Raw genomic sequence first — 12,452 nt, forward strand, 5'->3', positions numbered from 1 at the left:
TGTGGAATGGTCGTTAAGACCTTAACAGCTTACAGTAAGTAGGTAGGCATTTAAGGTCACAGTTCTAAAAACGCAGGACACTAAAGAGACTTGTCTACCGACTGTGAAAAACACCCAAAGAAAGATGCCCAGGGTCCCTGCTCATCTGCGTGAACGTGCATTAGGCATGCTGCAGGGAGCAATGAGGACTGCTGATGTGGCTAGGGCAATAAATTGCCATGTCCGCACTGTGAGACGCCTAAGACAGCACTACAGGGAGACAGGAAGGACAGCTGATCATCCTCGCAGTGGAAGACCACGTGTAACAACACCTGCACAGGATTGGTACATCCGAATATCACACCTGCGTGACAGGTACAGGATGGCCACAACAACTGCCCGAGTCACACCAGGAACACACAATCCCTCCATCAGTGCTCAGACTGTCCGCAATAGGCCGAGAGAGGCTGGACTGAGGGCTTGTAGGCCTGTTGTAAGGCAGGTCCTTACCAGACATCACCAGCAACAACGCCGCCTATGGGCACAAACCCACCTTTGCTGGACCAGACAGGAGTGGCAAAAAGTGCTCTTCACTGAGGAGTCGTGGTTTTGTCTCACCAGGGGTGATGGACGGATTCGTGTTTATCGTCGAAGGAATTGAGCACGTCTGGGACCTGTTGGATCGCAGGGTGAGGGCTAGGGCCATTCCCCCCAGAAATGTCCAGGAACTTGCAGGTGCAAGAACTGACAAATCTGGTCCAGTCCATGAGGAGGAGATGCACTGCAGTACTTCAAGCAGCTGGTGGCCACACCAGATACTGACTGGTACTTTTGATTTTGAGCCTCCCTTCATTCAGGGACACATTGTGAAACATTTTTAGTTTATGTCTTATAGTGTTGACTCTTTTAGTGTTCATACAAATATATACACATTAAGTTTACTGAAAGTAAAAACAGTTGAAAGTCAGAGGACGTTTCTTTTTTTGCTGAGTATATAAAGTAAGCGTCAGAATATACAAAACTTATTATTCATAAATTCATAACTTCTTTAATACACTACTTCTCCGCTGCGAAGCGCGGGTATTCTGCTAGTTAAGGATAAAATTGAGCAGCACATGGCAAGTACAGGAATTTATTTGAACAGTCAGCATGGGTTCAGAAGAGGAAGATCATGTTTTACTAACATGCTGTAATTCTATGAGGAGGTAAAAAGAATATGATCAAAAGGGAGCTTATGATATTATTTACCTTGACTTTCAGAAAGCATTTGACAAGGTGCCACATGAGAGGTTGGTCATCAAACTTAAAGTAGTGGGAGCTCAGGGTGATGTTTGCAGATGGGCGCAAAATTGTCTCAGGAAGCAGAGAGTGATGGTGCGAGGAATCCTATTAGAATTGGCTGATGCTAAGAGTGGTGTTCCACAGGCCTCAGTGTAAAGCCTGCTGCTATTTTTAATATATATATAAATTATCTGGATAGGAATATAAGTATTAAGCTGGTTACATTTGCAGATGATACCAAGATAGGTGGATTGGCAGATAATTTGGAATCCATTAAATCATTACAAAAGGACATGGAAAGCATATAGGCTTGGGCAAATTTGTAGCAGTTAAAATGTAATGTTAGTAAATGTAAGTTATTACACATAGGAAGTAAAAATGCTAGATTCTAATACATAATGGTAGGTCTGAAAATCGAGGGTACACCTTATGAGAAAGATTTACGAGTTGTAGTGGACTCTATGCTATCAACTTTCAGACAGTCTTCAGAAGCCAATAAGAAGGCAAACAGAAAAGTAGTTTATATAGCACAATGTGTGGAGTACAAGTTCAAAGAGGTTATGCTCAAAATTTATAACGCACTGGTGAGGCCTCATCTGAACTACTATGTGCAAAAAGGACATCGCAGTGCTAGAAAAGGTCCAGAAAAGAGCAACTAAGCTCATTCCAGGACTACAAGGGATAAATTATAAAGAAAGATTAAAAGAACCGAGCCTTTTCAGTTTAAGCAAAAGAAGATTAAGAGGTGACATGATTGAAGTGTATAAAATTATGAAGGAAATTAGTACATTGAAGCGAGACTGTTACTTTAAAATTAATTAATCAAGAACATGAGGACACAGATGGAAACTTGTGAAGGGTATATTTCGCACAAACATTATAAAGTTTTTCTTTACACAGAGAACCAGACACTTGGAATAAGCTTCCAAGTAGCGTGGTAGACAGTAAGACTTTAGGTACTTTTTTAGAAGAATTAAATGGTTAGGACTGGCAAGCTTTGAAGAAATAAAAGTACTGTAGAATGAAACTGAACATTATAACTACAGCACCCCCAAACTCTGGGCATTTTTAATAGTGACAGGTATGGCATTGCAAAGCATTTCAGCATATAAATTATAGCCTAAGGCTGACAAAGTTTGTAACTATTCAGTGTTAGTGATTGGTTACTACAGAGTCTTTCTCATTCTGTGTCTTGCATCAATATCCATGTGTGGCATCTGAAGCAGCTGCATTTCACTAGCATATTTCAAAGAAATCAAGCTGCTGATAGACTTTCATCAGACGGACTGGCATACCTGTAGTAGACAATTTGTGATGTACTTCAGAGTAAACAACAACAGCATAGTCATGAAACATAAAAAAAGTATATTTAGCATGTGCAAAAATGAATGTACACAAGAAGGTAAATAAGAATAAAACTGTTGTGTTTCATACTACTGTGAATCTTCATTAACTGGTACAGATTTTGCAACAGTAAAATGATAAATCTACCAATGACTAAATTAACACACTGATTGTGAGGCAAAGGTCTAACTGTATCAAAAAGGGCTAAGATGATAAGGGTATCAGAGTAGACAATAAGAAACTTGCTGCTTGATCTATTATGTGTTTTACAATTTCATTACCGATTAGAAGTTTGGGAAATTCAACGACAAAATGAGCAGGAAGATGCCACTCCAAACTAGAATTGCCTTTCTTTTATGTGGTTAACTGTTAACAGATGTTATGTCTGTAAAATGTCTCAGTTACCATTCTAATTGTACTTACAAGAAACCTATGAAGCATTATAAATAAAAGTCAAATTTCACCTTATATGTCTTAAAGACACAACACATGCCTCATGACGCTACTTGGTACTGAATAGCTTCTGCAAGCTAAACAGCCATCTTTTAGTTGGTCTGTTGATAGTCAAATATATAGCAATGTAAACAATACATGTGCAAACATTCATATGCACAGATTTCAAATATAATGATTTGAAAAGCAAATTAAAAACTACAAAGACCAAATGGTCAATATCTATACTTGGTGAACCCAAAGAAATCTCTTTTCACAAAAAAAAAGACATTTCACACCCAAAGGTCCTAATTACTTTGTAAAAGTACTGTCTTGTGAAATCTATATATGTATATAATTTTTTTCGCATTTGAAACGGAAATTACATATGATCACGCGAAATGGAAATTATGTATGATCACAGAACATATTATAATACAAGACTAATCACTTCGTTTGTGGACGCCATTTTTTACATCGTCTTTACGAATTGTTATTATTTGTGTGACAGTTATTTTACTGATATTGAAAAGAAGTAAACACAAACACGTCGATCTATCCCACAGAAGTACACCCCGGATCGCCCTCTCCCAGCCCTCCTCTCTAGACTCCAGCGCTGAGCCGTCTGCCACCAGCCGCGTTCTGACAGGGAAGTTTTATTTATTCGTCCACGTGACTGTCGCGGAATTTGACACATCATAACTTTTTTTTAATTGGCAGTACTTGATAGTAGAAGAGATGAGGAAAACAGCTTTGTGTCTTTCTACTTTTTAACAGCGCCGAGCTGTAAACAATGCAAAGGCAACACTGCCTTCAGCGGCGAGGGGTCGTGAGAACAAAGTGGGGCTGCTCTGCCAGGTCGAGAACTTTGCAGTTTCGGGCGGCATCCTCTCTTCTCGTACTGTTTGTGACACTTCGAGTGCCCCGTCGGCTCCTGGGAGAGTGGAAATCTTTGCGAATGAGTGTGATCGGCACCATCGAAGCAAAACTCTCTTTGTAAATTGCGCTGCACGACTACTAAATGTCCCTTAAGATAAATTCAGGTCACTAAAACCCTGCAACATTCAAGGTTGCTTTTGTGATTAATTATTTTAAGAAGATGGAGGGTTTACATCTAAGAAGATGCACCGACCTCTTCATGTTAAGTTTTGGACTTGGGAATTGTTTGGACCTTCTGCCCATTAAGCACGGAATGGCAGCGTCCACATTTCTCAGAATAATTTTTCTCTTAAATCACAGGCACGTAGTGCAAGGTTGTCAGGCAGAAATTTGCAGGATCGCATAGAAAATGTAATTTCTATACCACAACGGTCGTGTAGCGTCTTTCACAAGGGATCTGCTACTGAGAGATGATCCAAACACATTTAAGCTGCTGTTAGTGCTACTTACCTATTGTGTTGTGCCTTTAAAATGTACTTTACCTGAAAGCACTCCAGTACTGCTCAATGTATCTTTACTTCTTACATGTTAATGTTTTACTGTTTAATAATTTATATACTACATTTTATTTTTTTCCCTTGCACTCAGTGAGCGAAGCCACTGGGTAATCTGCTAGTTAATAGATAAAAATGGAAAACTGGGACATTTCTCACTTAATGAGTTTATCAAGGACCATCTTCAGAAATGTGTATTTTATGTAAAACATCCTTTTATCTAAAAATAGTATTTTTGGTGAAAAAGTTTCTTACAGTGAAAGAAGCTAACAAGCAGTCTAAATCATGATGGTTATTAACAAGTGAGAACAGCAGCTATTGTGTAGTTAACGCAAAACACATGCCCCCAATGAACTGCAATAAAAGATTTAACTACTGAAATTGCAAAATTAGGGTTCTCTTCAATTTAATTCAGCATAACACTTCACTTTCTTGATTCCTACCGTGATGTGGTTGGCAGCTTGAGTGTTTCTGAGACACCTTCTCAGAAGGTTCAATAATGCCTGAAAGCTTGGAGAGTAGAGAACAAACAAAAGGGATTCAATAGCCTGCTAGGGTTCAGCAGTCTGGCAGTAGACAGGCAGACAGAAGAATGTTAAAAATGTCAACCGCCAAAAGCGTAGCAATTGATGACCTTGAGAGGTAACACATAGCACAAACTATCCGGGTTAAGATGAAATGTCTGGGTACGAAAGGTAACAGCAGCCTTTGTGTGTGTGAGTATGAGATTGTGGAGCATCAAGATGAACCCACACAATATCCGATCACTGGTACAAAAGGAGAACAGAAATTTGGAAAAGGAGAGAAAAATAGGGAGAACCTAAGATGACGGCTGGGAATCCAGTAATTAAGTGTAACTGTCAGAGTGTTGCCACATGGAATGTGAAAGGCTTACTAGCACCAGGGATGTTGGCATATATGATACAAGAGATGGAAAATATGAAGGTGGACAATGCAGGAATAGGAGAAACACATTGGAAAGAGAAGGGAGAATTTATAACACCAATTCCAAGATTGGATTGTAAGTACAAGGCGATCTATTCTGGAGGATGGAAAAGTAGGAAAGGAGTAGCTTTCAATGTAAATGAAAAATGCATTAGATCTCTGGCCTACTAGTACACCTACTTAGAAAGGATAATAGTAATCAAGCTAAAGGGGAAAATCCATTTCATGTTATTGATTCAAGTTTATGCCCCAAATAATTAAGAACTAAAGAAGGTAATTTGAAGGAATAAGACGTTTATGGATAAATTGATAACTATGGGAGATTGTAACGCTAAAGTAGGAAATAGAAGGTACAAGGGTATCATTGGACCCTTTGGATTAGGCAGTAGAAATGAGAATAGCAAGAAGTTTATAGAGTTTTGTATAAAATACCATGTGGTAGTCACAAATACTTAGTACCCAAAGAAAGACAACTGAAGACATACATGGATATCACTAGAAAGAACAACAAGAATTTAGACTGATTTCATATTGGTGAATAAAAGAATAAAATAAAGTACCTTTTCACAGGCTCTGCTCCCAATATGCAAAATCACAGTTCTACTCAAAATTCCTATTCTTGTTATCCTCCTCCAGGCAAGCTTTGTCTCCTGGCTCTAAGATGCAGACTGAGTTGAGATCCCAACCCGCAATTCCCCCTGGCAACATCAAAGTACTGCAAAAGGGCAGCCATAAGGACCACAGCTCTCAATATGTCCTGTGGTGAAATGGGAGATCTACCAGAGGGATGCTGCCATCCAGTGTATCAGGCGAACATATGACTCTAGGAGGCAGTCTCCTTCAGTCCAACGAACCTGGCCAGGATGCTCATCCTTTCCACATTCTCCAATAAAGGGTTCCAAACCAGTTAAGAAACCACACATTCTGGTGGCCAACCTATGTTGCCTTTGGAATTTGAAGCCGATCCCATCCCAAAATTAAGTTTCTATATGTTTTTAAAAGGTGTCATTTTGCTTGACTTCTCACTATATGTTTTGAATTAATATAATTAAACATGTAGTACATTTAATTTCACTTTGGAAGGATACTTCTGTGCAGGAAACACTTATTGGATATAACAAACAAAAACAAAACAGCTAGAACTGATTAAATTACAAGGATAAGAGTGACAACAAATTAAAGCCTTCTCTTGCTTTCATCATGTCACTTTTATTTATATCGATCAGAGCATAAAACAGAAAATTTTGATAATATACAATATAAATTTATAAAGTATGTAAAACAAGTTGAGATATGGCATAATAAGAAAAATATAACTGTTTATCAGTATTAATATAAGAAAAAAGCAGTTATGATTTGATATGTTGTGGCTTCAAGCTTTGACCACACTGTTTGAATTAGGCTTTCATTAATAGTATAACTATGTACATGCTGTGCACAAGAAATGTTTAAATGACTGCTTCCTTCACTATGTTTATAATGCTGAAAAACTTTTCTAGCCATACTTAATCATACAGGGGCTTATAATGACTTCTGTTTTGAGAGGCAATGGATCATATTATGAATAGGTGACACATATTACTCTTTAATACTGTTTAATATGAGGTTAGTACTTTTAAATATCAGTCTTGCTGCTAAATAGGTCACTTCAATGCATAAACAAAATTATTCAGAGCTGAAATATCTGTCATTGTTGCCAAAAATCTTACATTGGTCTTTAGAAAAGGAAAAATTAAACTCTTTTAAAAACATACAGATGAACCTAGATTGATTAATTGGTTTTGGGACAGTCATTAGTTTTAATAAATATGCCTTTCATTGCAGAAGGAGGTAAAAAAAAAAAATTAAACTTGAAGTTAAAAATATGGACATATTTAAAACACTCATATCATTAATGAAACAAGGAATTAAAGTCTGTGTGTAAAACATCCAAAGAAAAGAAAATTACAAACATTAATAAATTATACATCTGAGGTCAATCTACAAAGTGATTTATTATTCAAAAAAAAAATCACAACAAAACTCTGTAAACAACTTCACTTCTTTGTAGGACCGGTTTTAAACCTGAATATATATCTGAAAGTAAATAATGTTGTGCTAGATGTAGTATTTTCTCTGTAAGTCAGAGAAACTCCTAACTCATAAATGCATGGGATACAAAAACCAACCACATATTCCCAATAAAAAAAATTGCTGTGTTAACATACAGTTTGCATTTTTTCCTGTAAAAAAGATATAAAACAACTGGAATTTTGCTGGGTATAAGCCATCTTATAAGGGTAAAATGGCTATATTTTTGAAAGAGAAGTAAATGTTCATGCCAATAAAATTGTGTGTGACAGGGAGTATTAGTATTTATACCAAAACTTAATTTAACTGGCCTGAAAAGAAAACACAATACAGTAAAAAAAAAAAAGGAATATATTTTTAATAAATAAATAAATAATAAATAAACCTGGGTATGAATAGTCCTATAAACTATATGTGAATTTATTTGCAAAGCTTTATTTCAGTTGATCTAAAAACCAATTATAACACAAACTTTTAAAAGAAGAACTGTATTTCTTACCTAACTTTCTTTCCTTGTTCTTGTAAGGACTTCACTAATTCAGCAATGGGGTACTGGGCCTTTGCTGCACACAGGCCCCACCCTGAAAATTAGACATACATGTTGGTAGAAGATTAGGAATAGTAAATAAAAACATTTTATTATTTTTACAGCCACTGTAAAAGGAAAAAATGCAACAAACTGTAGATTATATAGATTACTTACAAATTCTGTGACATTTACAGGCCTTACTATGCTTTAAGCTATTCACAGGATGTGAGGTCAATAGCCAAAGCAAACAGCATTTAAATAATTACCAACAGACCCCTTCATGGATTAAAGAAGAAGGCTGTAGCTAAACAAATATAAAGGTAGATTCAATAGAGCAGGAGAGAGGTGCCCCATCTCGCACTTAAAACTTCAACATTACCAGGTTAGTTATCTGACAGAACTGAACAAGATTGTATTCCCACTATTCAGGAGGAACCAATAATGTCCTTAAACAGTGTTAACAGTCCTAGGGAAGAAAAGGGGATGCTGAATATTAAGTTAAAGTTATAACAACCTATAGCAACTATAAAAATGATTAAGGCCCTTTTACATTCTCAAATGTTATTGTGTTACAGGATGGAATTGTGAAGTATTTAGCAGAGTTTGTTGTCATTCATCAACACAAGGTATTCTATGATATCAAGGAGAAAAAAATTAAGAACAACAGGAATTGACTGAACCAATTTTGTGAAAGAAGTAGTTCCTATATGAACTGTTAAATCAGATGAGATGACCATGTGTCTGTAGCATTCCAATTATAAGCTAGTCTTTATAACTGGACTTTCCCTTGAATGTAATCTTCTACTATATTTCTAAAATATAGTAAAAATATTTTGTGCTGATATATGTTATCATATACCTGTTTTAATACTGGCACAGTGTGGGCAATCCGAACTATATCAAGAACTTTACACAAGTCCTCAAATGTAACTGAGGAGTAAGGGGCATGAATATAAACGTTCAGTTTGCTGGCTGTGGATATTGGTAGCCATTTGCACAGTCCCATCTCTGAATGTCTTTGCAATTAACAACATCTCTTAAAGTTCTGTTGTTATTTTTGAAACAATTACACTGGTGTTCCTTTACTTCTGGGTTGTGAAACTCAAGTCCTGAAGGCCAGATCTGGCCCATGGACCTATATATTGTGGCCCACTTTTTCCAAAATCAAAACACGTTATATACTTCCTATACAATAACCTGTTCTTTTCTCAAAGAACAAAAATAGATGGATTTACTACCTTTGTCTTCCTTAAATTGCTTATTAACTAAGATGTATATTAGGCCTGTTTTACATTACTACAATAAAAATTATTAATTATTCTATAGGAGTATTAACGTGAGTAATTTTTGAAATTACTGAAAAATATAAAATAAAAAAACATGGTTATCAAACGTACCAGTCATGTGGGTCCCTTTTTAATCTAAATGTAATATATATTCTTATGCTTTAGTTAACTCTCAGCAACCTTATCAGTACACAGTGAACCACCTCAAAGAGTGGATTTAAAACATATTGTTTCTAAGTTCACAAAGATGAACATAAGCAAAATACAGTTTTACATTTTTTTATTTATGTTCCATGGAAAATGGATGAATGGATGTTTGCACTTTAGCATACTTTATAAAATGGTTACTGTGATTGTGAAATGGAACTACTTTAATGCAATTAACCTACAGTATATAATATTATATATTTTTAGTTTATGCATTTTTTAAATAAAATATGTTCAGTTCTAAAATGTTATGTTTACATTAATTTACCAAATATCTGTAGTAATGTGAAATTTGTTAAAAATAATCTATATTCATACAAAAATGTTTACAATAATTATGGAAAATGCAAATAAACATTTTATTCTTATACTATAGCTTATGATATAGAAACTAGGATATAGGACCATGAAGTTCTGTTAATTAATTTTAAATGTTGCAGCTCAGGCAAGAACTAGATTTTGCTCTGCTGGGATGGCAGGAAGAAAAGTGAACTGGTTAAGATTTTTTTACTCCTAAATCTGATAATTCACTGAAGCTATCAACTGTCATACGTAGAACTACAGTTTAAAATTACTTCTTTATCATTTCATCAGCTTTGTAATTTTTTGCTAACCACTCAATTATACCTTACAAATATATTTTTCTCCACATGGTGGTGAAAACACATTCTACTGCACCTGTCAGCTGGATGGGAAAGCACCATTGCCATTCTTCTCCTTAAGTTGAAAGTGTGGATGAAATCATGTTATAATGGAGCTTCTAACTTATTTGGAAATGTTGTTCTCTCTCGTTAGATAGAAGTTATGGCAAAAGATTCTATCACCAATCAATGATCAAAGTGATGCAAACAATATTATTTTATCTTGACTTTAAGAAAGCATTTGATAAGGTGCCACATGAGATATATATATATATATATATATATATATATATATATATATATATATATATATATATAGATATATATATATAGATATATATATAGATATATATATATATACACACACACACACACACACACAGTGGAACCTCGAGACACGAGTTTAATTCGTTCCAGCACTGAGCTTGTATAGCGAATTTCTCGTATCTAGAACAAACTTCCCCATTGAAAATAATGGAAACCCAGTTAATCCGTTCCGCACCCTCAAAAATATCAACATAAAATTCAATTTTCCTAACAAATAACACTGATAAATAAGTGTGGATACACTTTGTCTGCTGAGCGTCATGTGATCATAACTGAGCGGATGGTGGTTCTCTCTCATGCGCGTCTCTCTCTCCTTATCTCTTTCGCTCGCGCACGCGTCTCTCTCTCTCTCTCTCCTTATCTCTTTCGCTCGCACACGCGTCTCTCTCTCTCTCTCTCTCTCCTTATCTCTCTTGCTCGCTTGCCTCTCTCTCTCTCTCTCTCTCTCTCTCCTCTTGAGGGTAGAGAAAAGCCAAGCAAAATGACACCTTTTATTGGCTAACTAAAAAGATTACAATATGCAAGCTTTTGAGGCAACTCAGGCCCCTTCTTCAGGCATGGTGTAATCAAAGTTTGCATATTGTAATCTTTTTAGTTAGCCAATAAAAGTGCCATTTTGCTTGGCTTTTCTCTACATTCATAATGGCTAACACGGTACAACACCCTAGTACTCCTCTTGAGGGCAATCGTCTCCTATTCTCCATCTGCACGTCCGCGATATTTTTGGATATGCTTATACGGCGAATTGCTACAGCGAAACAATGAAATCACAAGCACACAAACGCGTAGATCCTCACGCTACGGGAGAACAAGGAACACTGAGTGAGCTGATGGGCTGGCAGCGTCAGCTTGGGTGAATCCCAGAGTCGAGGTGGATCGGGAAACGCGTCACGCATAACCACAGCCTGGCTCGTGGCTCGTTACGCGAGCCAATGCTCGTATTTAAATCCAAATTTTTCACTCATACTTTCCTCTTATCTTGAATTTCTCGTATACAGAGGTGATCGTATCTCGAGGTTCCACTGTATATATATATTGTGAGCTGGAGGGCTGATCGCACCCCAAATAGATACAGACGCCCCTGGGAAAACCACAAACCCTGAAACACTGACTACCACCCTCACATTGCTCCTTATGCTTGCACTATAACGCGTAATACAGGCCTCGCGCGGTACTCCGCTGACTTATAAGCCTTGCGCAGCACCTGTCAGCTTTGGAATTGATTGTTTGCTTTTATCTCTCTCTGCTCCTAGCGGAACTGTCATCTCTGACTTGTCATGGAGCACATTTAAGCTCATGTGTTTGCAGTGTTTGAATAAAAATCCTTCTTGTTTCTACGACCTCCTGTGTCTCTGTGCAAATCTGTGTCCCAAGCGTGACAAGTGGTACCAGGAGTGGTTGCACAGATGGATGCCGCCGAAGACTTATTTCAGAGGTCTAAAACTTATGCACTTAAAGACTGGAAACTAAACATGGATGACCCAATCCGTGTTCAAATTCAAGATTTGATACATAAAGTGCACTGCTGGTTTGAAGGAGATGTGATGGAAACAGTTGTCGTGAATATATTACTGGCCGGCATACCTGAAGTTCTTCGAGATGAATTTCTATGTCATGATATTAAATCATTAACGATTATGTCCAGACGATTAGAGGGTTCACAGTCCGCTTGGAGAAAGAGCGGTGGATTTCGTGCTGCTTCGCAACCTGTGAACGAACGTCCAGGACATTCTTGTCGCTTCGATCGACAAGCTGCAGGACCTAAAATCTAATGGGGTCAGGTAGGACCCGGAAATCCAGTCGTAGATGGGCGCCTGTTTCTGGGGAGACAGCGGCAACAGCGGGCGAGGAAACCGTGGATACTACAGAGCACGTCGGCGTGGGCGTCGCAGAGGATATTTCGAAGCGGAGCCGACTGTAGATGTTTCCTGTGTGATCAACTCGGCCATTTGGCAAGAGAATGTCGCTTGTCTCCAGC

At 37.2% G+C, this 12,452-nt stretch overlaps 1 protein-coding gene across 3 annotated transcripts in view; it reads right to left on the reverse strand.

Annotated features, from left to right (window-relative positions):
• nnt (nicotinamide nucleotide transhydrogenase) overlaps nucleotides 1-12,452 on the reverse strand; it is a 140,909-nt gene that overhangs the window by 14,843 nt on the left and 113,614 nt on the right. For all 3 annotated transcript variants that reach the window (XM_039750505.1, XM_039750504.1, XM_039750506.1), the window contains exon 19: nucleotides 7,984-8,065. In XM_039750505.1, the coding sequence (XP_039606439.1) occupies nucleotides 7,984-8,065 (82 nt within the window). The remainder of the gene's footprint in view (nucleotides 1-7,983; nucleotides 8,066-12,452) is intronic.

Source organism: Polypterus senegalus, chromosome 4, assembly GCF_016835505.1.
Source record: "Polypterus senegalus isolate Bchr_013 chromosome 4, ASM1683550v1, whole genome shotgun sequence".
Classification (NCBI taxonomy): domain Eukaryota; kingdom Metazoa; phylum Chordata; class Cladistia; order Polypteriformes; family Polypteridae; genus Polypterus; species Polypterus senegalus.